This window comes from Anopheles coluzzii, chromosome X (genome assembly GCF_943734685.1).
Source record: "Anopheles coluzzii chromosome X, AcolN3, whole genome shotgun sequence".
Lineage (NCBI taxonomy): Eukaryota > Metazoa > Arthropoda > Insecta > Diptera > Culicidae > Anopheles > Anopheles coluzzii.
In genome coordinates this window covers 3,262,936-3,289,774 of record NC_064669.1, presented here as the reverse complement: position 1 = coordinate 3,289,774, position 26,839 = coordinate 3,262,936, and the positions used below count along the sequence as shown (strand labels likewise).

The 26,839-nt window shown below is 45.9% G+C and overlaps 3 protein-coding genes across 17 annotated transcripts; all 3 read left to right on the top strand.

Annotated features, from left to right (window-relative positions):
* The first annotated feature begins 6,112 nt into the window (after window positions 1-6,112).
* On the top strand, window positions 6,113-7,830 carry LOC120956193 (26S proteasome non-ATPase regulatory subunit 9). Of its 3 annotated transcripts, none has more exons than XM_049610019.1 (4): window positions 6,113-6,380; window positions 6,464-6,790; window positions 6,907-7,130; window positions 7,194-7,830. In XM_049610019.1, exons 1-3 carry the CDS (start codon window positions 6,282-6,284, stop codon window positions 7,114-7,116), a joined length of 636 nt encoding a protein of 211 aa, XP_049465976.1. In that variant the 5' UTR covers window positions 6,113-6,281; the 3' UTR covers window positions 7,117-7,130; window positions 7,194-7,830. The 3 variants fall into 3 exon arrangements, with proteins under 3 accessions (XP_049465976.1, XP_040233506.2, XP_040233501.2); XM_040377572.2 differs by having other exon boundaries at window positions 7,181-7,830; XM_040377567.2 differs by having other exon boundaries at window positions 6,907-7,830.
* Window positions 7,831-8,610: 780 nt separating this feature from the next.
* On the top strand, window positions 8,611-19,854 carry LOC120954992 (DDB1- and CUL4-associated factor 10-like). Of its 12 annotated transcripts, none has more exons than XM_049609804.1 (10): window positions 8,611-9,480; window positions 10,159-10,197; window positions 10,358-10,440; window positions 10,750-11,186; window positions 16,176-16,289; window positions 16,384-16,753; window positions 16,843-16,998; window positions 18,441-18,500; window positions 18,869-19,122; window positions 19,201-19,854. In XM_049609804.1, the coding sequence occupies exons 4-10, from the start codon at window positions 10,999-11,001 to the stop codon at window positions 19,691-19,693; spliced, it is 1,635 nt and encodes a 544-aa protein (XP_049465761.1). In that variant the 5' UTR covers window positions 8,611-9,480; window positions 10,159-10,197; window positions 10,358-10,440; window positions 10,750-10,998; the 3' UTR covers window positions 19,694-19,854. The 12 variants fall into 12 exon arrangements, with proteins under 12 accessions (XP_049465761.1, XP_049465754.1, XP_049465748.1 ...); XM_049609797.1 differs by having other exon boundaries at window positions 8,611-9,711; XM_049609791.1 differs by having other exon boundaries at window positions 8,611-9,724.
* A 1,834-nt stretch (window positions 19,855-21,688) lies between these two features.
* LOC120961034 (5'-3' exonuclease PLD3-like) lies at window positions 21,689-26,839 on the top strand. 2 transcript variants are annotated; one of them, XM_040384970.2, is made up of 4 exons: window positions 21,689-21,876; window positions 22,248-23,340; window positions 25,575-25,714; window positions 25,811-26,839. In XM_040384970.2, the coding sequence occupies exons 2-4, from the start codon at window positions 22,348-22,350 to the stop codon at window positions 26,226-26,228; spliced, it is 1,551 nt and encodes a 516-aa protein (XP_040240904.1). In that variant the 5' UTR covers window positions 21,689-21,876; window positions 22,248-22,347; the 3' UTR covers window positions 26,229-26,839. The 2 variants fall into 2 exon arrangements, with proteins under 2 accessions (XP_040240904.1, XP_040218311.1); XM_040362377.2 differs by lacking the exon at window positions 21,689-21,876 and adding an exon at window positions 21,885-22,047.

Below are 26,839 nucleotides of genomic sequence, written 5' to 3'. Positions count from 1 at the left end.
CAAAGGGTTTAATTGGACAACATATTACCCAAAGAAATAACGCATGCGAGATGCTTAGAATTTGCTCTCGCGACCTTGTGCTATATAGAGTTACGAAGCAGTTTCAGGAGGAGGAATGGTTATAGAATATTGCTTAACGTCCATTTCAATAGTAGCCGAAACTGTTGTTGTGCATACGTGTAATCGTTCAAAATCTGAGGCATGCCTTTTCATACGGAAAACATGTATCCGGAAACTACCTCAAAGAGAATTAGATAGTAGACCAAAACACATACCCAGGAAAACGAACATCCAATACTTCAAAGTACACTTGAAACACACACATTGAAAAAAAGATTTAGAAAATTATTAAAAGAAAATTAGAATTAATTACAAACAAACTTAAAATAATAATTGTCGACCTAGCAAATTAGGCGTTAAAGTACTGTATGAGGTTAGCATAGTTAGGTTGATGTTTAGATAATTTAGTAGAACAAATTGTTATTTTTTTTCATTTTCCAACACTTGAATAGTTTACGAAAGAAAAATCGAAATAAATAAATCCAATAAAAATATAATAAAATCGGCGAGATCGTGGACTCCGTTCGCCGAAATCCGTTCGGCGATCACTTCAGAATGCGCGTACAGCACAAGAATCGGCGCCGCAAAACCTCGCGGAACTTGTCCCATGCAAACAGGAACGAACGGGTTTCTCATTGAAATGTGGATGACGTCACCCAAATTCAGACTTCAAGCGGCTGTGAAATGACTTAAAATAATGGAGATTGAATGTCGCTGCGAATGAATTTCGGCGAACGTAATATATGATCTTGCCGAATATAATAATATAATATAAACCAATATATTGTAATATAATATACTATAATATAATCGAATATTACGTAACATAATGCAAAATAATGTAATATAACAAGATGCACTGTAAAATTATGTCGATCACGGCTGCTACTGATTTTGTGTTAAAACTGAGAACTTTTTTCACCACGAAAACCACGTTTCTTTTAAAACGATCAACACGAGTTTTGTACACGTTTTCGGTTTCTAAGCTTACCACCTCTTTAACATGGCCGCAAAAGTAGCGCAATTTAGTAGGAGCGATTGAAAAACTAAGGCCCGTACGACGAAATATTATAAAATGGGTTATTTTTAACCTCCTTAACAACAACGGACGTGATGAAACAATCCTCGCTACATGATTGCAACTTAATCCCAACTTAACACTTGCACTACGAACAGTAACAGAAAATTCACAGAAGTGACGCACACCAATACGAACCGCAACGATTGAACGTTCTGTCGAACAAAAGAAACTAACCTCAATTTTTGATTTCTCGCTAGCACTGCTGTCCCGGCAGTGGGTTAGTTGAGAATTTGATTGTTGAGCATTGATTGATATTATTGAATTAATTCTAGTTGAAGATATAATAAGCATTCTTCTCAAGCTGGAGCCACAGGCGACTGGCAGCGATCTCTATGTAAAATTCTCTTACCTTTGCAACGCTGCGGATCAGGCGATTTCGAAGAACATGTTGAAAGTTAACCTCATCTGAAAGAATATAAAAGGAGCTTGGGTTAACCTCAATCCGCTCTCTAACATGAAAACTTCTTTATATAAATACGTAAATTCTAATGCGCTCGATCAATGAATGTGCGTATGGCGTGGAACTCTTTAACAAGGGTCAGCGAAATAGGAACAGCTTGGTATTTCAGTATATTAAATTCATAAAATACACAATTTCTGCCATTTCTTTCACAGCCTATCTCTAAATTTCTTACCTTCACCGTCCAACAGATGATTATTCTGCCAGCACTCTTACTTTATCCGGCGCAGCACAACTAGAAATCACTAACCAAAGTAATGGAGTAGGCTTAACGCAGAATTAAACAATTTATAATTAAAAATTTGTAAGCGAGAGCCTTGCGCCTGATGTGCACCCGTCCGCCATGATTGCAAAAAGAACGAGCCGGTTACGCATTTCACACAGCCCCACTTCACACTCACTGTACAAATGACGTCTAGTTTGTGGCAGTGTGCGTGGGCAAGTTCAGTGACAGACCACACGACACGCTCAAGGTGTGTTTATTAAGAAGGTGAATTATTAGCGCGTTTTCCGGGCGCCATCATTGAGTATTGTTATGTCAAATCGCATACAATTTTCTATACCCCCCTCCAGCCCACCAAGATTTTAATAAAGGAGCCCTCAGCAAGGTGGATTAAAAATATCAGGTGGTGGATTAGGGCCTTTGGGGGGTCGCCATAGTTGAGAGACTTTACGTCATTTTTGAACCGTTAACCATTGGTTTCCGCACACAGAGCTTAGCAAAAAGAACAGATTTCTTTGTTATTATGTGCATTTTTGTGTGTCTATTGATTTTATCGAAAAAATGTGATATAATAACAAAAGATTTGATGATTTGTTTATGCACGAAATTTAAAATCATTTGAGTATGAGTTCTAATCGCACGTAAATTGTCCATGCGGCTCGTAGATAATAAGAAATCAATGTGAAAATTGAAAAAAATAATGTTTTCTTAGTTTTTATCTCCAAAAATGTCGAAAACACAATGAATTATAGAATAAATTCACGGAATAAAACAAAATAATACACTTTAATCCATGTTCTAATGTTTAATAAGAACTCGCAAAGTCCAAAATATATTTTTAAAGAATATTTATTCGAGAAAATGGGGTTGATAAATTACAGGGTTTTACACTTTCCAAGCGCCACCGATTAAGCTTAAACGACTGGAAAATTGAATATCCATAGAAAAAAAAATGAAAGCTCCACCCCAAGTGCCACAAATCCACTAAACGACCACTAAACGGCTTCTAAACGACTCATGCATTCTAAAAATAGCAAAAAAGCTGGTGGCGCTCTCTGTTGGTGGGATACCCCAACCAGTTGAGCTTCATCGCTTGGAGGAGAGCTTTCTCATTTCCTCTGTACTGTTGTATGGTTTCGCATTGCAGTTATGCATCGCTAGAACTAGAACGGCGATGCGATTGTTTAAATACTAAACTCCAACGGAAACCACCAGCACTGAAGCAAGTGAGATTTGAGTAATGGTCGTTGGTGTTGATACCCACGTATCTGACCACACGACCATTGATATGGATTTTCGCTCAGAAAGTTATAAGGCTATATCCCAAATAGCCAGAATTGCTTAAGCAGCTCATTTTGGCACGCTAAAGATCGCTGCTCTAATTCGCCTTTTGCAGTAGATAAACAGCATCAAAGTTCTATGTGGGTCTTTCAAACAGCGCCTAAGCAGCTTCCTTGTGCCACGATGCCAGGGATTATTTTTCTTTGTGTTTTATTTTCAAGCAAGCGTCATCGATGAAATAAACAAAAAAATTTGTTTGGTTTAAACACATATGTATATTTTTAAATCTTTTGTATTGATGAATTACATAAATTTTTACACAATTTACTGATAATTCACAATCGCTTCACTCAATATTCATTCTTCAAGTAACGAATCTAACTTGTGCAGCAGCAATGAGATTATTGCCGGCGTCCGTCTTTGACACTTTGACAAGAGCCACCTTGAACCGATGTCATGCATTAAAAAACTATAAAGTTCCACCAAGTTCAGTACCCTTTCTTAACAAGCCTTCAAGTTCCATCATGAACCCTACACATAGTGCTAATCAGCCGCAAAGTTCCAAAGAGTACCATGTGCCTGTTAAAAAGCTCCATAGTTCCGCAAAGTACCGTCGATCTCTTAATCAGCCACAAAGTACGACATCGGAACGATTTTTCGTTAAACAGCCCTAAATCAGCTATAAAGTACGAACTGGCTATTTGGGATAGGTCATGATAAGATGAAACTTGTCGAAACACATTGCAAGAAAAGGATAGCAATATAATAATCAGTTTGAATAAGCCATCTATTGATCAAACCAATGAAGCTGTGGAGCTTTCATTTTTTTTTTCTATGGATATTCAATTTTCCAGTCGTTTAAGCTTAATCTGTGGTGCTTGGGACAGCTTCATTGGTTTGATCAATAGATGGCGTATTACAACTCATCATTATATTGCTATCCTTTTCTTGCAATGTGTTTCGACAAGTTTCATCTTATCATGACCTATATAGCCTTCTAACTATCTGAGCAAAAATCCATATGGTCGTGTGGTCAGGTACGTGGGTATCAACACCAACGACCATTACTCAATTCTCACTTGCTTCAGTGCTGGTGGTTTCTGTTGGAGTTTAGTATTTAAACAATCGTATCGCCGTTCTAGTTCTAGCGATGCATAACTTCAATGCGAAACCATACAACAGTACAGAGGAAATGAGAAAGCTCTCCTCCAAGCGATGAAGCTCAACTGGTTGGGGTATCCCACCAACAGAGAGCGCCACCAGCTTTTTTGCTATTTTTAGAATGCATGAGTCGTTTGCCGTCTGCTAAACGAAGTCTTTCTATATTCCGTTTAGGTAGAGAACTTGAGTCGTTTAGAAGCCGTTTAGTGGTCGTTTAGTGGATTTGTGGCACTTGGGTTTATCTCAAGACCGCGGGACCCCTTCCCGAATCTGTCTTAGGCTGCGCTCTGGCACCAATCGAACACGACAACCGACTCGAACAAACCCATATAATCATATGGAGATGCACTGTCAGACACAAACAAACAAACAAGACAAACATGTCAAATCCCATACATTTTTCATGTTCGATGTCGCGTTCGATTGGTGCTAGAGTGCCGGGTTAGCCAAGGTCAAGACTGCGGTATGATGCTTGAAAACGTTGATGATACCTGAATTCATCGGATGCAATGCTGAATCTGCGGCACATTTCTTGAAACACACTGGTCCGCACCAAGGACATGCGGTCGAATATTTTTTTACACGGATAACCTTTGTGTACATCAGTGTACTGAAAACAGTGAATTATTTTTTCGTGTTTTTACCAGAAAAGATTATTTAAACAGTTCAAACTACTTTCTTAACACTTGTAAATATTTTTATTAAACAAATATGCATTCTCTCATTCTATTAAATTGTCTTTTCTTGGTAAAAAACGAAAAGGATAATTGAGTGTTTCTAATAGACTGATGTACACAAAGGTTATCCGTGTAAAAAAATATTCGACCGCATGTCCTCGGCGCGGACCAGTGTGTTTCGAGAAATGTGCCGCAGATTCAGCATTGCATCCGATGAATTCAGGTATCATCAACGTTTTCAAGCATCATACCGCAGTCTTGGCTTTGGCTAAGACAGATTCGGGAAGGGGTCCCGCGGTCTTGAGATAAAGTGTGAAACCCTGTATATGAACAAATTTAATAATTGTAAACAAAGTTTGAATCCTGGGGACCTTACGTCAAGTGACGAATTGTCAAAATGCACAAGAGTCCACCACCTGATATTTTTAAATCCAACTTGAGTTCGTCCAAGGTGTGTTTGTTAAGGAGGTGAATTGTTAGCGCGTTTTCCGGGCGCCATCATTGAGTATTGTTATGTCAAATCGCATACAATTTTCTATACCCCCCTCCAGCCTTCCCCGATTTTAATAACGGAGCCCCCAGTATTGTTATCGTATTAATACACGATGCGCAATCTCAGATTGCGCATATATTCATTTTATCAAAACACAAGTCATTTCGCGTAGCCAACCCTGAGCTATAAACGTCATTTCCATACATTTTCAGATTGCGCCAAGATTGCGCATAAATTTTCAAGATTATATGTCCGAGGCATATAAAATTTTTTTGACAGATAAATATATCAAACCGACCCGTTTGACAGATAAATATAAGCGCATTCTGACCATATTAATACACGATGCGCAATCTTAGATTGCGCATATATTCGTTTTATCAAAACATAAGTCATTTCGCGTAGCCAACCCTGAGCTATAAACGTCATTTCCATACATTTTCAGATTGCGCCAAGATTGCGCATAAATTTTCAAGATTATATGTCCGAGGCATATATAAATTTTTTGTGACAGATAAATATATCAAACCGACCCGCTGACAGATAAATATATGCGCAATCTGAGATTGCGCATCATCTATTGCTACGGTTATGTCAAGTCGTGAAATGTCAATTTGCTGTGAAGCACTTCACCTCCTAATATCCATACACCTTGAGTTCGTCGACGAGGATGTCAACAACAAAACGTCAACGCGGGGAGAGCGGTTTTGTGCTATTTCATACGACGAAAACAAAGCACCGCGACCGTTCGTGAGACCGGAAAATTCTGCTTAAAAACGCTCTTCTCGTCTAAAATACCTGGGAAAGCATCCAACCGCTTCTGATTTTGTGTGTGTATTCACAAAATGATCACCAAATTGTCCCGCGAGGCGGTGCTCTCGCTCATGGAGCGCAAACAAGAGCTGGAGGCACAGATTGAACAGCAAGGACTGATCCTGAGTGCGGTTAGTATTGGGCGATCCGATCGGAATTTTCACCTTTTCAAGTCGATGTCGACATAATGCTGCACGATCATTCATCCTTACAGAACCGGATCGGGATGAACGAGCCACTGGTGGACGGTGAGGGCTACCCGCTCAGCAACGTAGACGTGTTATCGGTGCGCAAAGCGCGCCACACGATCATTTGCCTGCAGAATGATAGGAAAAAAATTATGCAGCAGATCGAAAAGGGCATTGCTCAGGTGTTTGAAGCGGAACAAAGCGCGCCGGCAAACGGGCAGCAGCAGCAGCAGCACCACCAGAACCTGCCGAATGAACCGATGGAGGTGGACGGTGACAGAACGGCCAGCAGCGCGCCGGAACCATTCGCGGTGGTGGAATCGGTCGTACCCGGACAGCTTGCAGATCGAATGGTAATCTTTGGATTAATTGTAGGAATTAAATTGAATCCTTTCGTGGGTGGTGTATGACTGTGTTTAGTACAATACTCCAAATTCTAATTGTATCTAACTCTCATCCCTCTTTTTAGGGCATTGCCGTCGGGGATCAGATTGTGCAGGTTGGAACGGTCACTGCCCGTAACTTCAAGACGATGAACCAGGTACAGTCCGTGATTGCTAATATGCAGGGCAGAAAGCTTCACCTGGTGGTACGCAAGGCGACATCCGGCCAGGTGGCGACCATCGAGCTGGACCTGACTAGCGGCAGCCGGTTGGGAATTTTCATGAAACCACGCTAGTTGCCCGTGTTTAGGTGAGGTGAGAATCTTTTCGACACTTTGTGACACACGATCCAACGGACAGCTTTCGATTTCAGTCGATACGGTAGGAAACAATTAGGAAACAAAGCAATTAGCGCAAAGAACTGAGAAAAGGAATGCTATAGGAAGTGGAAATTATGTTCAGCTACCGGTAGATGCCACAAATTAATCACAAGTAAGGCAGACAGAAACTCATTCTAGCAGCAATTTGGCTGCGTATTGGTGTTTGCAGGTCAAACTGCGTTAGAAGCGATGATTTGAAGGTTCGTAATTGATGGATGAAGTAGGTGTAGCGTAAAAATTGTTGCATGACAGAAAATTTAATGGTGAAGAGCATTAACATTCATTCGGTAAAAACCTATTATGTGTTTATTTTTCTTTTTTCATCTTCACCAAATCAAGTGACCAACATCACGAGCTTTCCTGTTTTTTACCTATACGAGTTTAATAATCACTTCTTGCTACAAATGTTTCAAATCTATCTGTTTTAATTACAAAGAACCAGTTTCTTTTTTTTTACATAACCCAATAAACTAGGCCCGGCCTTGGTTTATCTTTTTGGCACTTTTGCTCTTGGTGAGTCATGTGGTAGCTATTCATGTGGTGTCGGTTTGTAACGTTTTTTTTTGTTTTACTTTTAAAAAAATATATTAAAATTTGCTGTAATCTAAAATTAATGTACAGGTTACCAGACGTTATACTGTGTACTGTTAAATCTCTTTTCCAAATTCGTTTGCGTTTGCGTGATCATAAGCGAAAAATATATCCGACATCCTCGCTCTATGGAATCCCTTACACAGGAAGCCCTTTTATCATTATGTTTTAATTTCGATAAAACGATCATATCCAATTGCTTAGCTTTTTTTTATTTCATTATGGCAAAATCAATCAAAAAACCGTACGAAATTGAAGACTCTTTTTGGAATAAACAGTATAAGAGAAGCTACATACTAGTGGTGTGCTCTCTGTAACGCACTCACACAACTCCGATCGATTCCGGAGTCGGATCGGAGTCGACTTTGGATTTTTGCCAACTTTACCCCTTCTTCTATTTGGCGTAACGTCCTACGAGACGGTCCATCTGAGATTTGAACCCATGATCCCATGACGGGCATGTTATTGAGTCATTCAAGTTGACGACGTGATTGCCCCAACTTGAACACATGGAAGCAGAGCGATAGTGGAAGAGAAAAGCTCATTTGGGTAAAATTGAGGCAAACATTTCCAGGCAGTCCTGTTTTTTTTCTAGTAATGCAATATGTGTTTTATCTAGTTAGCTTAGAATAAAAAAAAAAGTTGTAATTTGTACTTCTTAGGAGTTTGAGTGGAGTGTCCGAAAGGTAAAATTCCTGTTGCTTGAATGCTGTGAAGATTTTGATTGCAAAACCTTTTTGGAAGAATGTGGCATAAAGGATCCCTTGTTGGGCAAATCTAATAGGAATTTCCAATGAGCCTGTCCAAAAAGTCTAATTTCCAACATATGAAGTTTACTTCCCATAGGAAAGAGTCAAGGAAGTGTCCCACAACTATGAAACCCCCTGAAAACCCCAGTAATGGCGTTGACCTGCTTCGGTAAGGCTCCGACGAGCTGATAGTGCCCGTTTGATGGGATTAGGACGACCCAACCTGTACGCGGTCACTGCTAAGGGTATATTGCTAGGTCCCGGATGCCTACTCAACCATTCTGTCTGCTTGGTGTTTATGCGACTATGCCGCCCCATGTAAGGGTAAATCCCTAGTACACGGAACAAACTCCATCCCTTAAAAAAACATAAAATAAATAGTGGCTCGCAAACGTTCAGCACGCTGTGCTCGCTCCTCTCCGGCATCGGCTGCTGCGCACGAACCCCACCCATTTTCAGCCACCCTCCTCCCGCAAGTGACCGCAAGTGTGCCACCGGTGTGTTGGTTCAAGCGGCGCACCGGTTTAGCGTGTTTCTCTCGCTCTCTCTCTCTCTGCAAGACAGCTTTGCCGCAAGACTCTCAAGAGACTCTTCGGCGGGTTTTACCCACCATTCGATCCAAAGCCCCACACGCCGCCCTTCTTCCCTTTGCGCGTATCAGTGGCGTGCTGTGCGCAACGGCGAAACCCGACGGTGCGTAACGCCTCCGACCAAAAGCCCTGCCGTGTATGGCTGTGTGTGTGTGTGTGTGTGTTTGCATGCTTGTACCAGTCTCGCTGCGGCTGCCCGTCTGCCTGCTCGGCCATAGCTTAGTGAGCGGCGCTACTGGCCGGACGTGTTTTGCGCGAACCCCAATCTTTGCGGGCGCTTTTGAGAGCTTTTGTCTGCGCGCGTGACACTGATTAGCTTTGCGCGGTGCGCAAGGGAAGCAACGCAACAGGTGTTCCGGTGTTTTCGGATCTGCGTCATCTTTTTGCGGGTTTTTGTTGTTGTTGTTTGTTTCTGTTTTCATTTTTTTGTTGCCTGCTGTGGGTGTACCGTGCGCGGAGCGGTCCATCTTTCCTGCGTGAGCAGCAGCCGCGCGTTCCGCAGCCAGCCAAACTGCCTGACGCTCGCGCGCAGCGGTGACGTACCTCCAGCGGTTTTTGGACGGCGGTGGATGTTAGTTCCGGTAAAGGTCGAAGGTAGTTCCGCGTACCACCGAAAAAAAAGGTGGCCGCGTCGGTTGTCTTGCTCTTGCTCCCTTGCCAAGTAGTGGTTGTTTTAAGAAGCAAACCGCGCGCCCCTTAACGTATGTAAAGTTTGTTGTAAAGTGAATGGTGGTAAAACCCTCACCTCCCCCTCCCTCCCCCCCCCCTTCCCCCGGTGCGCACTGTTTCGTTTGGGCATGCCGGGTTGGTAGTTGCCGCGTGGTCCATCAACTGCTGCGTTTGTGCCCCCTTTTTTTTTTGGTGGAGATGTGTAATGGTGGGGACGCGAAGGGTGTTCTAGCCTTCGGTGGATTAAGTGCGATCTAATAAGTGGTTCTGTGGACGTGTCTTTCTGTATGTGTAGTTTTCCGTTTCTGAATGTGTGCTTTGTTTGTTTTTGTGTGTTTTTTTATTATTTCAAATCTTAGTCAAGAGATCTCCAACGTCCAGACGTGCGTGTGTTTTGCGTAAGTTTGAACTTGTGTGCGTATGTTTGCCTATGTGTGTGTGACTGTGTGTTCTGCTGTGATATAGTGCGATTTGCCCTTGCCGATCACGTTTCGAAGGAATTTGGGTCAAATGAATTTGTTTCTCCTCTCCCTTGCTGTGCACACTCTCCGTTGTCAGATCTAGGTAGCAGCAGCAGCAGCATGTGTTGGTGATTAATTACGCCTACCACCTTGCGACGATCAGGTTATTTCAAGTTCATGGTGAGTTGGTCGATCAGGTATCCGGGGTTAGCTGTACGGGGAAAGAAGGGGGGGGGGGGGGACGGAGGGCTTGCTGGCCCCAAAATCGGAGCACCAACTACTCTTTACAGTGTGTATGTCTGTGTGTGTGTGTGTATGTGTGTGTGTGTGTATGTGTTTGACCCCGAAAAAAGGGAACCTCGGGTCAACACGTTCACGTCCATCAATCCAGCCATCAATCAACGACAACGGCGAGGCGCACCTTCGAGGATGCTCTAATTTACCATATTACCTTCTTTTTCCACCCAACTCCTTCTCCCAACACATTAGCATACATTGGTTCACGGCCAATTGTCCCTTGCTTTTGCCTCACACCGGCTGCATCATTAACGTCAGGACGAAACGAACACCCCCCCCACCAATCAATCTAGTTTTGTGTGTATTTTGTGAAATCCTTGGATATCTCAGTCACTTTGCGTTGTGCCGCGCAAAACGCCAAATGCGGTGCCACACTTACGTGTGAGCGACGATTCCTCCTTTCCCGGTAGGCGACTACGACGACGATTTAGAAAAAGAAGGATGTCTCTGCACGAATGGTATCGCAGGCGGGAGCGGGGACTGCCGGCACGCATCGGCGACACCGATATGATCTACCGCACCATCTTCCGGTCGCTGCAGCCGAGGGCACTGTCGGCCGAGCTGTCGCACCCGTACCGGTGCGGGCAGGACAGTGGGGCCATCTGCAATCTGGAGTTTTCGCCCGATGGGTAAGTAAGCGCTCTGTGTGGTGGTGGGGCTGTCTACTGTACAAACTCCCAACATAGGTATCATTGGTCCTATGGTCTAGGGCTATCAAGCGATTTGAATGTAGTCCCAACAATCATTGAGAGACAACAGCAATATACACGCACCATAAAATTCCAAAATACTCCAAGATTGAATCCTTCAATAGCAAAACATCAGGTTTTTACATCTTTTGCCCTCCAAAGGGTTATTTCTGGTTCGGATCTAGTGATCAAAGGAACATTTTGTTTTGAAATTACAACTCCGAGTCAAACAGATGTCTCCAAACCTCCATCTCGGATCCCAATAATTATTCAGAGATTGAAAAAAAAGGCAAGACGTTCCGAAGAATCACATCGGATGTGTTTTGGTGACCACAAGATGTGTCTAAGCTCTAACGCCAAACCAAGCCATTATCTCCAAACTTCTCCAATGACCCTGAAGTTTATTTTAGATGTAAAATATTGTCTCCAACTCCCCATCCTCAATCCCAATAATCCTTCAAAGGTAACAAAGGACGTCCCAACAAGCTTTTGGAACTCTCCCAATCTATATCCTCCAAAGAATCACCTTCGGTGTGGTTTAATGGACACAGGTTATTTCTATGCTCTAACGCCTAGGCGAACAATTGTCTCCAAATATCTCCGAAGCTTCCAAAGCTTCGTTCAGATGAAGAAAAAAAGAAAGACGTCAAAAAAAGCTTATTTAACTTGTCCAATATGTGTCCTTCAATTACTTCTGGTTTGATCTGGTCGATCGCAATATACATACTCCTAAGTTCTAACGCCTCATACAGACTAATGTCCTCAAGTGCTTGTAATGGTACAGTAACCCTTCAAACGCAATGCAAAAAAACAGACCGTAGAAAAAGCGTATTGAACTCTTCCAGTGTGTGTCCTCCAAAGAATTACTTCTGGTTTTGGTCGTCATAAGATACTTCTAAATTCTAACTCCTGGTACAAACAAACGACTCTAATGGACAATGATTCAAAAGCAAAAGCAAAACAAAAAAATAGAGCATCGAAAAAAGCGTATTGAACTCTCCCAACTGACGTCCTCCAAAGTTTCTCGAAGCTCCAGTGCTTAAGCCGACACACCTCTGGGGGTGCTGCGTTTTTTTTTTGTTTGCTGTACGTACGGAAGGGCCTCGGCGGGAATGTGGTGTGAAATATTCAGTTGTTTTGGGTCCGATTTTCTTCGCACCGGAGGGAAGGGTACACACCACTTCCTAGCTGGCGCTGGGTGCTGATTGATTGGCTGCATTAGTGTAGCCGCTTATGCTACGGTGACGGTGACGTCGGCCCCGGATCAGGTAGTGCTCTGCTGCTCTGGTAGTTGTCATTCGCGCTTAGCCTGCGTTTGCCATAATCTCTTTAAGCGTTTGTCGTCGTGTTTGCCGTGGGTGGAAGAAGGGTTCGTGGAAGCGCCGTTTACGGCCGTTCTTTTTGAGGGTGGGTTTTGTGGGTGGGGAGCTAGGAAGCCGAGGTTAGTCGACCGTTGTTCCGTTCCGGTGGCAGATCCAACCATAATATCCGGCTTCCGCGTTTTCTCCACTGCTACCACCACCACTGCCGGTTGTGATATCGCGGTGAGCGCGATCGTGCGACACGGGTGGGGTGGGTTGGTGGTTGGCGAATTGTGGCGAATTATTAGCTGCCGAGAGACAATAATCTCGCTCGGTCTGCCGTATCCGCATAGGCGCGCTCAAGCAAATAAAACGGCAAAACTAACCAAACATTTGAAACAACAACAAAAAAAAAGCACAAAATCGCAGAATTGAAACTATTAGGAACGGGAAAGGGAAACACATTAGCACGGGTGGCGTGGAGTACGGGGGTTTGGGGGAGATCATTTGTTAATGTGTGTGTGTGTGTCTGTGTGTGTCGCACGTTCTTTTACGAGGGAGTGTTTCGGTTCCGTTTTTTTTTGTTGTTTTCGTTCTCTTCCTGCTCACTGCGGCGGCCAGCAATAAAGCGCACAGTTACCAACTAGTGCTGTAAATCAGCCTGCTGATTGCCTACGATTTACCTCCAATCGACGGTAATCGACTTGCCGAAACGGAACCAAATCAGAAGATGTGTCGCCCTCTAGTTCCGGAGTCGTAACCGCGCTGGTGGAGGGTTCGTCGCTTGCACTCTGCCGCGTGCCTTACTTTGCTGGCGGAAGCGTTTTTGACCTACCTGTGCGAGAAGGAACCATTCCAGAAGCCGCTTAAATGCGGGCCCATAAACCACCGCCCGAGCGAGATAATCTTGTCCGGTGGCGCACCTGCTGACCCGGCAAACATGCGAACTTGTTTTGCTTTACTATTGCTTTAGATAAAGCTGTTGGAGCTTATTTTACCAACATAAAACAGCTTAAAGTGCTTTTAAAGTATAGTTGTTAGCCAACAAGCCATGGTTTATGCGAGCAAAATGTGTCGTGTCACCAGAAGTAAAATCGTTTCGCGTTTAAAAGAAGAAAACCAAAAACAAAACAAATTTGTGAAAGTAGTTCCTCGCATGTTTATTGTATCTTTGTTTCTCCGAGAGCGTTATTCCTAGCCGACAGACAAATTCCAGTCAGTCAGTCGACCTTCATCTGTTCGGGATAACCGCTACAACCACAGATCCTGCAGTCCAAATGCTCTGAATATCTTTTTTATAGGGTTCAAAGTGCTCAGACCTGTTTGGTTACGAACAAGCAAGCTAGGTTCTTCAGTGAGTGCAGCAGACTTGGTCCAATACAACGTATTGTCGAAATGATTTCACAATAACATGTAAAATGAACAATGGCGAGGGGATGTAATAGTGTCAGCCAGGTTCCACTTACCGAATGAGCTACAAATCTAGAAATCGAACTGGTTGCACGGTTGCCTCAATGAGCCGTTGCTTAACAACGGTCAACCAATGTGTTCCCAACGCGTGTTCTTGGTGAAAGGAGGTCGGAGATGTTAAGCATCCAAAGCTAACGGAAGTGAAATAAAAATGTTCTCCCAACGAATCAAACCGCTGGTGGTCGACACCAAAAAAGAACATTTTTTTAACTCTAAATGAGGTTAAAGCGGTTAATTTGAAATCCAAAACCCCAATGTTTCCCCCCATTTCGTAACCGGTTTGTAGGCAGGAACTCAGCCTGCTCTTGGTGGAAGACGAAAAAAAAGCGCAAATGTGATCTTGCCAATCTAATAAAACTGAAAATGAAAGGTTGTAAACCAAACACCACAAAACACTTCCCGAACACGCGCTTTTGAGATATTAAACAAAACAAAAAATAATAATAATAAACACATTTATTTCATGCCTGTCTAGAGATGGGCCAATAACGAAGCAAATTCATGCAAAAGTAACTGGTTAACTGGACGACGCTCACTGTGGTGGTACTCGTCAAGCTGTACGACTTTAAAAGGATGTCTTCGCCGCCACGTGTTCAAGCCCCGTATCTGCTGAGCCTTCTTTGTGTGCTGAACCGTACTTTCTAACTGCTACAAAGCGATGGATTGAAGCCCCACACGCTGAAAGGCTCTGCAATCCAACAAATCCTACCTGGTTCTGCTACGGACAGACAGAGACCAGACGGGATGTTTTTAACTCTTCGTCACGAGGACTTTAAAACACATGTTGGGTTTAAACATTTTATAACATTGTTGATCAGTTACTTGTGACTAGTGAGTTTTGTCTGCGGCAGCTAACAGATGTGAATAATTCGCGAGAGTACCTAACCAAGTATGCTCGGGGTAAAGAATCTGCAAACAGGTAAAGCCAAAGATGTATTACCAATGTTAGGAATCAAGCTTCGGCACGAACTCTTAAACGAACAAAACAACCTGCAGTGTTTGCAAAAAAGTCCCATCTCTACTTTTGAGCCTTCCTTTAGGTGCCTTCCACCTTTGCGAGGCTCGCTGCTCCGGAACTACTAAAACCGGTGCGCTGCCAGCGTTGTTCTGTCCGCCTGAAAAAGTTGATTTCGACTGTCGTCTGGCTCCCATCTGGTGCGACCTTAGGCCGGGTTGGTGAATTTCCTGGGATTTATTACTGCCCCCGACCCTGGGCAGAGAGCGCGTTGTAGCATTGCGGTGGCCTTGGAGCCGGGGGAACAGCCAAACAAGTTTGGTTTTTATTTCAGAGAAATAAATAAAAGAAACAAGAGAAAAAAAGGTGTCAAGTAATCCACCTTGGTCGATTGCTGCCTCCCGTGTGTGGTGTACGTTGAGGAAGATAACGTGACACACATGGAAAGGCAAGGAAACCTTCCCAGTCCAGTTCGTTGCCTGCTTGAAACGGCCGAACTGCTGGGGCTAAACGGTTTTGCCATATCGCATTGGCGGCCAATCTAACATTCAAATTCAAACGATCTAACCTTCTTCCGTCTACTATCACAGCACGGCAATCGATCAGGTGCATGCTGTTGAGCGCGCCAGGGTCTCCCGGGACGAACATGTAAATGATAGTGCAGGAGCCGATCTCTGGCATTGCAATGCGCGCGCCGTCCGTCTATCGGCCGTCTGAAGCCATCACGCGTGAAGAATCGGCCGCTGCCGCTGCGGCGGCAAACCGCTTTGTGTGGCATGGCCGGCAGAGACCCCCAGCTTCAAGGTGTGCTTCTTCATGCATCACTTTGACCGTGACCATAACCCACACGCGGCGCCGGCGGCTGCGCGCGGACCTCCAGACGAGCGGCGCTTGCAGCTGCTGCGGACTGCACTCCGGCGCTGCACTTCCGAGTTTTCCGCACCCACCTTTAACTCGTCTCACCCCCCCCCCTATCCGTCACGATAGTGGCTGATTTATTGGCGCACAAAGTGTGGTGTGGCGTCGATTTGCGCAATATCTGTATGCTGCGCGCGTAGATCTGTTGCTTGGACTTTTATTGCATTTATACTATTTTTATTATATTTTCTCGGTGTTTTTTTTTTTGCTCTTTCCAATTAACCATTTTCTCTCGCTCTTTCTCTCTCTCTCCCGTTCACTCTATCATTCGCCTCATTCGCGTAGGACGCTGCTGGCCGCTGCCTGTGAATATAAATCGATCGTGCTGTTCGATCCGCTCGCGGAAAAGCAGGTGAGCGCCGTCAGCAATGCCCACGATGGCAGCGTCAACTGCATCAAGTAAGTGCGAATTGTTCGGCGGTCTTTGGGTTTCGAAACCCCTACCCTCCAACAGTGCAATCACCAATCTTTCACCAATCTGCCTATTCTGCAGATTCGTCGACAGCCGTACCTTTGCGTCCTGCTCGGACGACACCACGGTTGCGCTGTGGGACGCGCGCAACCTCTCGACCAAGCTGCGCACGCTGCACGGCCACAGCGGCTGGGTGAAGAACATCGAGTACGCGAAGGGTGCCGGCGTGCTGCTCTCCTCCGGGCTGGACGGGCTGGTGTACGCCTGGGAGCTGAACAACAGCACCGAGCAGGGCTGCACCTACCAGCGGCTGCTGTACATGCCCGGGCTGATGCGGTGCCGGCTCGCGCCGGACGAGTCGCGGCTAGTGCTCTGCACCGGCACCGGCTACCTGATGCTGGTGCACGACCTCGACCTGGCCAGCCTGGCCGGTGATCTCGTCGACTTTCGCGTAAGTGTAACAAAAATGTTGCTAAAAACCAATCGCCCCACAACCCACCCACTTATTTCGGCCCTTTGTTTCCCCCCCAAATTCCCCAGCCAAACATACAACGACTGAACCTGATGCGCAAGCAACGGGTCCCGCTGGGCGCACGCAAGACTCCCGCGGTCTCCCACAGAAGAAAGAGAAATCGTATCGAGTTTGTGAGCGACTTTCCACCCGGCGACGATGCGGAAATGATTAGCGGCTTGACGGTATGTACCATGGGGAGATGGGGTTTCTTTCGGGTTGTTGTACAGTGCAGAGGTACGCACCGAGGTGGAAACGTTGTAGCCTGAGGTGAAGCGGAGGGGGTTGAAAACAACTTCAGCACCAGCAACACCGGGAGTTTCGAGCGGAATCGTTACTTAATGACCGCAGTGCGTTGCGCAACAAACAAGGTTTATGCACCGTATTACGTATGATTGTGAATAATTCGGAGAACTGTTGCCTTTTCGGGAGAAAATTATTATCAAACTAATCGTTGTAGTTACTACAATTGCATCATAACTTACTTATGGAAGCCAAGAATCTGGGCTCATTATAAAACCACACTTTTTAATCGTGATGATATTTTCCGGCCTCCTCTTATTTTCAACTCAACCTCTTATTTCCTCTGACTTTGCGACTGCCTTGATAGTTCCTTATGAAAAAAACTGACGTCATGCATCGTTATGGATATTATAATAGCCATGCTTTTGCAAATATGCTTTTGCAAACCACCATGCATAGATGAAAAAGAAAGGCGCATAGTATATGCGATTCATTGAAGTCCAGAAAATTCCCAGATTTCGTTTCAAAATCGCTACGTAACTTGGCAAAGTTGGTCAGCATGGTGATGAAATTGATCAGTGATAGCTTTTAGTCATTAGTGTTGCTACGGAAACCGTTTCCAAATAATTATCTAAATGATTTGGCTAGATTTTTCAGGATGTCTCTCTGATTGATTTCAGCAGGTCTTAAGAGGGTGAATATCAACAGATTGTGTAGCTAAAAGTATCTAGTATAGCTCTCTTCTACTTCTTAGTTGTCGCAATAGCAACAGTAGATTTAAGCAAGGACCTAATTGATTTACCTATTGCAGATACGTCAGTCCTGTATATGGGGGACCCAGTGGGACTGCAACGGGTCTTCACACAGCAAAACAATTCACGGTAGCAAGTGCGTAATAGTTACTCCTGATTACTTCATCCCATACGGTCAATGCTGCTTCTTTTATCAGTTACGCTTGATTTGTCTGCATGAGTATTTAAAAAAAAACATTGAAATGTGTTGAATACCTTCACTCGTAATATAGAATAGACGGGTCAATATAAATGTAGAATAGAAGAAATAGAAACCTTGTCTCTCCCCGTTGTGGATGCCAGAATGTAATGCTGACTGCACCTTTTAGTGTTTTTTTTCTTATATACACATACGCACAAGCATTATTACATCTTTATTGGTATATTTCCCCGTCAATGACTTAAAAATACTGCAACAAATGCTCAAAGTTTCACACTCGCCAGCACAAAGTGATGTCGACGACGCAACTACTTGGCTACAATCTCCTGCATGTTATGTGCTTGGATGCATCAGTTAGACCACACTGCATAGCAAATTGCATTATTTTTAATTTGTTTTTAATGATTCGTTTTTCTGATATGCCCACTTTTAGCTACATCCTCAAGGTTGGTGTGCTCTTAGTAGAAATATTTCATACGACGAGAAGACAGAGGTAAGTTGGAACGTCTCAGGACCACAATCGCATAAAGCGAATAAATGCCGAAACCCAAAAAAAAAACAAAATTCAAACCTGATAAAATAATAAACCCTCTCCAGCATAATACGATTGGGTTTGGAATGTTACTGTTGCCATAACAAAGCACAACATTCGCAAACCACAACACAGTGGTAAAGTGAATGGAACGCAATCGTGCATGGAAACGCAGCCTGTCAATAATTTCGGCCCATTCCCACGCTACGGTGGCCACACATTTGTAGGGGACGTTTTAGTTTTTGTTTGCTTTTCGGCAAATGGACGATACAGCGGACACATTCTAACAACGCTATGCACAATGCCTCGATGCTCCCATCTCTTTGCAGTGGTCTGTAGTGCACGATATACAAAGCTGGAGCGAGAATGAGGATGAATCGGACACGGAGAAGCAGGAACTGGATGAACTGAACACGGAGGATAGCCAAGAGCCCGAGCAGGAAGATGTGCCCCAACAGGAGCGAAGCAACAGCACCCGATCGATGGAGGGTTTCGGGCGAGATCCTAAGCGAGAACCAAGCGAAACGGTACTAACGGAAGCGACATGGTGCAACGGAGCTACCGAGCGGAATGTGATCAACAAGTCAGTATGATACCGTGTTTGCGCTTACACCTGCAGCAAATGCTAACAGAGAGTGTCTTTCTTTTCTCCAAACCCTAGTGCCTTTCCCAGTCACTCCGGTGCTCCGTGCCCCAGACTTGCTGAAGTCCCGATGCAACCCATCATAAGACTGTCGCCGCCCGCCAAGGGAGGTCGGGCCGGGTCCGCGTGGTCGGAACCGGTAGCGAGCAAGCGGACCGCCGGGCACAGTACGGACGGGACCGGCACCCGGCTGCTCTACTACATCCAGGAGTCGAACAAGGTGGAGGGCTACATGCGGGAGGCGTGCTTCTCGCCGGACGGGCGGGTCATCTGTTCGCCGCACGATGACTACGGCGTGCGGTTGCTGGCGTTCAACGAGCAGTGCAACGAGATGCGGTACGCGCGCCAGTGTCTGGCGAGCGGCAGCGAACCGGCACCGCTGCGGGAGCTCAGGTACAAGCCGTGCTATCCACACGTGGTCATCAGCAGCCAGTTCAGTCCCCGGTTTCCGCTGCTCGTGACCGGGTGTCTGCTCGGGAACGTGGTCTGGAATCTGCCAGTGTTAAGCTAGAGGCTGTGCCTTTGACCGTTAAGCGCTTGGGGAGCGCCGGTACTGAACTGAAGTATACGAGAAGAACACAGAAGGGAGAAGGGAAGGGGGGAAGGTAGGAGCGAGGGTTTGGGAAAATGAAAAATAAATCGTGGAAAAAACAACCAATGTACAAAAACAAACACCAACGAAGGGAGTTCTGTGTTCGTGCGCATAGGCTTGAAGCTCCGCTAAATGCAGCAGTTTCAAGATGCTGAAGAATTCATCCATCATCGATCATGAGCTCACCAGCTTTATTACAGCGTTTCCAACATCTAATAGCCATCGCAGGATTATTGAGGATCAGCATCATGGTAATCTGTTAAGCTTTCTAACCTGAAGTAGCTATGATGCTGTGGAATGAAAATTCGAAGAGGAGGCCTCAGGAACATAGAAAAATAGTAGCCAACACATTCCGTGTGCTGTAAGTGAAGCTAGATTATTTTCTAGTATACAAATTATTGGAATTTAGCTCTCTAGAATCGCCCCTAAATGCATGCCTTCCCATCTTTAGGTCTCGTTTGAAACTGTGCCTCCAGCAGTGGGTATCATTAGTCACAAATAGCCAACCTTGGGCAGGCTTAGGATACTCTGCTCTTAAATGCTGTGTCGAATATGAATTCACTCTTTCGAACCACCTTCCGAACCTGCAAACGATGATCAACTAATCCATCGAACCCATCGAAACGTCAATTCCATGCTATTGGAGTTTCATGGGCTAGTGACTAAGGATTGACCAGGATAGAAAGACGGTTAGTATCCACGGGTCGATTGATATACAAAACAGGTGCATACGACTCCGAATCTACTTCGATATACTTTGAGAGCGAGTGTTTCAAACGGTAGCAACAATATTCCAAGTTCGCATTGGCACTACGGCTCCGAGCTGCTTCCGAGCATTGCTACGCCGATTCCTATTACGGCTAAATGAAACCGATGGTTCCGTCCGGAGCTGTCCCAAAGCGTCCTGAGTTTACTAATCGACAGCCGAAGCCGGTTCCTAGCGCTCCAACTTGTGATGGGTTTAGTTGAAAAAAAAACGGACGATTTCGGAACCGACTCCGCCAAGCATCCGCCAAGGAGTCGTTCGGAATCGCTCTCAGTCACCAGGAATCGTTCGAAGTCGTCCGGAGTCGTCCAGAGTAGGCTGGAGTCGGCTTTCGAAACAAACAGGTCTTTGCACGAAGTGCATGCGCAAAGCAAAAAGCACAACGAAATGAAATCTCTAATCACAAGCACATTGCACCGGACGGCTCCGGTTGACTCCGATAGACTCCGATTCCGGTCGACACCGACTCCAGGTGACTCCGGACCATTCCGGACGACTTCAATTCCGGGAGAAATTAGTGGTTCCCATTTCGCCGGAGTCGGAATCGGACTATTAATAGCCGGAGTCGGATCAGAGTGGTGGTTGCGCTCCAGAGACCACATCACTAGTGCCAACTAGTCCGACCATCTGATGGCTCCAATCATGCAGTGTTGCACTTACCAGAGCCACTTGCGATTTTGGCGGAGTCAATCCCTGTTTTATTAATCTACCCATTACTACTCAGATCGACTCCAACGGCTCCGACGGTTCCGAGCGGATTCGGTAACGACGTGCGTGCGATTCGTAGAGTCCATTACTCTATGTAATTCTCCAATCCGTAGGTACATCACCACACGGAGCTCTTTATTTAGCTGAACTCGTTGCACCCACGATTCCGATTCGTATGACCCATCACTACTTTGTACCCTGCTACATGAAGAACTCACATTTTTTACAACCCTCGGGATACGTAACTCTGTGAATTGATCGTATTACCGTACATCCACACAAAAACGAATGCTTTATTATTATTATTTTATGTTTTGCAAAGGATTGCATTTTGAATGTGTGTGAGCGCGCTTTGCTCGGTGGTTCAAATATGGCTTCCGTCAATGCCTGCTTTGACGTACCTCCCTGGGCGAACGCAGTGACGGCAAGCGCGGGCCGCACGTTGACAGTTTGCTCCTTTGCTCACGTCGGGCTCGTCGGTCCAAAACAAAGCGGCCCGTGGGAAGAAAAAAAGTAGGTTAAATTTTGCGGTTTTATCTCCACTCACTATCGGGGCTGTTGTCTTTACATCCAAAGCATATAAATACACGCAACATTACCACCAGCAAGTGCGCCATATGTTGAAAAGGTAAACGCTTTACTAGCAAACAAACGGCAATCTAATGCAGCAATAGTGTATGTTCATGTATGTGTACGTGTAGGTGAGGAAGGATTTCGTTTTCGTCAAGGTCTCGCATTAGCGTTTCAGTGCGGTTCTCTACCTGTATGTGTGTGTGTGTGTGTGCGTTTGTGTGAACGCGTGAGTCCTTTGCTTTATGCTGAATAAGTTAAAACCCCTGCCAGCTGTGTAAAGTCCGTCCAGCATGTCAACATTCAGCCCCAATCAACCATAACACTGTTCTTTAACCTTTTTTTCTAAATTATTATTGCCTTCTCTTTTCTTCTGCCTGCCTGTCTACCGTGCATGGCTTGTGTGTGTGTGTGTGTATGTCCCTCCAGGTTCGTGGCAGATCCCGACTCCGGTTGACGTCGCACCAGTAGCACCAGCGGGCTTATTCGTTGTGGTGCTGGCGCTTGGTTTGGCAACACCGGGGGCAGCATGAAACTGCAGCTGACCATGGGCCGCAGTCAGAGTCCGGCGATGGACAAGGATTCGGAGGTGGCGAAAGGGGCCGGCGGCGCGTACGAGGCCGCGTCCGTGAGCGGGCCGGAGGACGACTTCGAGCTGTGGGACCAGAGCAAGGCGCTGCGGTCGGAGTACCGGGACAATCGCTGGAGCCAGAACGGCTGGAGCTCGTGCATTCCGATCACGATCATACTGGTGCTGATAGTGCTGGTGGTGCTGCTGCCACTGATGGACCACAGTGAGCGGGCGGGCGAGACCGGCGAGCCGGCCCGGGCCGGTGTGGGCCGGCTGGGGCACCCGATCGCCTGCCCGGAGACGTGCTCGCTCGAGCTGGTCGAAAGCATCCCAGAGGGTATGGCGTACCCGGACGGCAGCCCCACCTTCCGCACCACCTTCCAGGCGTGGTCGGCGCTGCTCGAGCTGGCCCAGGCCACGGTTGAGATTGGCTCGTTCTACTGGACGCTCAAGGGTGCGGACGTGTACAACCACTCGTCCGCCCGGGAGGGTGAGACGATCTTTCGCAAGCTGTACGAGGCGGGCACGGTGCGCAAGCTGCAGGTGAAAATTGCCCAGAGCGCACCGACGTCGGCGTCGCCCAACCTGGACACGGATCTGCTGGCGAAGCAGGGGGCTGCCCTGGTCCGGTCGGTCGACTTTCCGCGGCTGGTCGGGGGCGGCGTGCTGCACACGAAGGTGTGGCTGATCGACCGGAACCACTTCTATCTGGGCAGCGCCAACATGGACTGGCGGTCGCTGACGCAGGTGAAGGAGCTGGGCGTGCTCGGCACGAACTGCTCCTGCCTGGTGCAGGATCTGGCGAAGATATTCGACGTGTACTGGGATATGGGCGCACCGGACGCCCGCATACCGCCCAAGTGGCCGAAAGCGTACGCCGCCAGCTTCAACTACTCCGCACCGGCCCACGTAGAGTTTAACGGGAGGAACGCGATGGATGCGTACTTTTCGGTGAGTTTGGTTTTTGCTTTTACTCGTTTGCCTTGTGCGCCCTTTGTTTGCATTTTGTAGGCTGTCGTGCACGATTCCATTCGTTTCGGCTTTGCCCAAACGGTACATTCTTCGTGCAAGCGCAGCAGTGATAAGCTGGCCAACAGGAATGAAACAGTTCAGGGTTATCATCAAGCGCAATTTGATAAGAGTTGATTGCGATTTTTGTTTTAAACATTAAGAGCCTGTTTCTTTGTGTCTGGCATTCGGCTTTTTAGTTGTTATGTTTAAGGTAATCTCACCAAATTTTGTATATCCATTGGAACTTAAATTGCCAGTGAGTTGTCCCCAGAGGGGTCTACGTTTTACATACAAGCAAATCTCTATCGGTCGTTCCTTGTCATTTTGCTTTTTTTTTTTGCGCTACACGTACTTTTTCGCGTGCTTTGTCACGACCGTTGGATTCAGCTTGCATTTAAAATAGCTACACAAACAGCTCGGCTCGAAAATGGTATCGTGAACAGTTTGCAACTGAAATTGAATTGTGAAGGGACATGACTGTGCGGCGATAGTGGTACAAATTATTGCCGTAGCTCATTAAGTTGCAAACCACAAAAAGCAATTTTCGAAGCAATTTCATTAGTCAGGGTTAAATCAGTGTTTCCGATCTGGTGCGTAATGCTAGTCATCGGCTTGTTTTTTTTAACACTATCTACTTCATTACTAAAGCTATCACACGTGGCTTCGTTTCAACGCGAATAGCGCAGAAAGTTTAAATGTTTTATTGTAATTTTTTAATACTCTTTTTAAAATACAGTAGTTGCTGCCAAATGTCTCTTGACAGTGTGCACCAAATGTTGCTTTACACAACAATTTTTGTCTGTTTGTCAACACTTTTTACTCTTGTGAAAATCATGAAAAAATCACAATGTATATGAAAGGATTTGGGAAATGAATTCATTCATTTATTAATGTGTCTAAAGCTAACTAATTTTGGAACGAACTATTTCAAAATTTGCAAACAAATCGTTTGGCAAACAGGTAATCATTAATGCCTTAGAGACAACAATTGTGACACGCTGTAAAAGAGACTGATGCCTGACGGACAACCATTGGTGTACTGTAAAACTGTTAAAATAAAAAAGAGTAGAAGGACGTATAAGATCATGCAACGAACAATATGCACTTCAGAGTCTCTTAGTCTCTCTCTCTCTCTCTCTTGTTGGTCTGTTCACGATAGAGCCCGTCGATGTGACATGATGTCAAAAACCATTCTCCAGGATGCTCGGTTCGTGGCTGCAACCTCCCATCCATGCAGACACCCGATCTTCAATCAGGTTTCGCTCCACCTGGTACAGCCATCGAGTTCGCTGTGCTCCCCTGCGCCTTATGCCAGACTGGGGATCGCTATCGAACATCTTCTTGCTCTCCGGATTTCGCTGCTGATGTTGTCCGAAGTAACGACCGTCCCGAGATGGCAGAACTCCTTTACTACCTCGAGCTTGTCGCCGTCAACTAATACACTGCTTCCCAGATGGTCTGAGTCTCCGGCAAGCAGGTACTTAGTCTGCGTCGCATTGATTCTCAATCCAATTCTTGCTGCTTCGCGCTTGCGTCGGGTGTACGCCTTACACATCTTCGCTTCATTTTCGATGAAGTCGATGTCATCCGCGAAGCCAAGAAATTGGAGAGACCGGTTGAGGATCGTGCAGCGGATGTCGTTGTCTAGCCACGCGCTTCGAATAACACCTTCCAGAGCGATGTTGAAGAGCAGACAGGAGAGTCCTTGCCTCAGACCCCTGTGCGATTCGAACGATTCCGACGTCAAGTTCGATACTCGCACCTTACACTGCACCCTATTCATGGAGGCCTCTAACAGCCGGATCAACTTCCCAGGGAAGTGTTACCTCTGCATGATGTTCCATAGCTCATTCCGGTCTATGATGTCGTAGGCCGCCTTGAAGTCGATGAACAGGTGATGCGTAGGGTTCTAGCTGGGAATAACACCCAGCTTCCACTCCTCTGGTAGTTCCTCCTGCTCCAAGACTTTCACGATCAGCTGATGCTGAAGGGGCATCGAGAGGCACTTGAGAGTATTATCTATTATTCTTCCTTCTATTTGTTGTTTTTGGTGATCACCTGCGCAAACGAATGGGTTAATTGTAAATGTTTCAAAGAGGGAATCAAGCAACCCATTAGTCATTCAAAACACGCTTCAAGCATTAACTTGTTGTGCATTGGTTCGTATATTGCAGAGCTCTCCGCCGATGATGTCACCGGCGTGGCGCACGGACGACCTGTTCGCAATCCTAGACGTTATCAGCAAGGCAAACCGCTTCGTGCACATTTCCGTGATGGATTACTTTCCGCTAACGCTTTACACGCGCATAACGCAGTAAGTGCTGAAGAATGTGTGGCAGATATGTGCTATACGGCAGTTCGGTTCTTTCACCGATCTCCTTCTCTTTCTCTCTCTGCGGCTGGCTCCCAGGTACTGGCCGTACATCGACGACGCACTGCGCAAGGCGGCGATCGAGCGCAAGGTATCGCTCCGGCTGCTCATCTCGCTCTGGGACCACTCCCGACCGTCGGAGGAATACTTTCTGCACTCGCTCGAGGCGCTGTCGAACGCGCTGACCGGGGTGGACATCCAGATCCGCCGGTTCATCGTGCCGGCGTCGGACGACCAGAAGAAGATACCGTTCGGGCGGGTCAACCACAACAAGTACATGGTGACGGACAACACGGCGTACATCGGCACCTCCAACTGGTCGGGCGATTATTTCATCGATACGGCCGGCATCGGCCTGGTCATCTCGTCGTTCGACACCAACGGCACGATCATCCAGGAGCTGCAGTCCGTGTTCGAGCGCGACTGGAATAGCAAGTATGCGGTGCGCTTAAGCTAGGAAGACGGCGGTGGCTCGGTGTGTGTGTGTGTGTGTGCCCCGCGTGGTCACGGTGCTCAAATCGGATTTTAAAATCTTTACCAGCGGAGGCGTTTTTCTTTCGCTCTTTGCTATGGCACAGGCTTGCTCTGGTAGGACTCGAACGTCGCCGCACACACGTTGTCTGCCTTCGCTCGTTCGCTGTGTCTACGCCTCGCATACACTCTACCGCTACGTATGTACCGTTTTAGGTGACGCATTGGACACGTGTTTCAAAGTGCCTTAGCGAAATGCAGCGCTGCTCGTGGTTAGTGAAAATCGATTATTGGCAGTGACGTTTTCTCGATTCTTTTTTTTTCAAATCTAGGCTACATTTTTTGTAAAACAACATCAAGCTAAGGATAGCAAATTAAAGATTTAACCGTTCGATGGTGTATCGTAAGCGCAATTTATGCTCAAACTAAAAGTGCTGTGCGCGTTCGCGTGTTATGGAGTATATTTTTCCAAATTAAAGTAGACTAGGCGTTTGGTTTCTCTTTCCCTTCTAGTCAACGTGTACTGATCGAAAAAAAAATGCTCGTTTTAAGTAGCTAATTCTATTTTGTAATAAATTACATATCACTATCATTAAA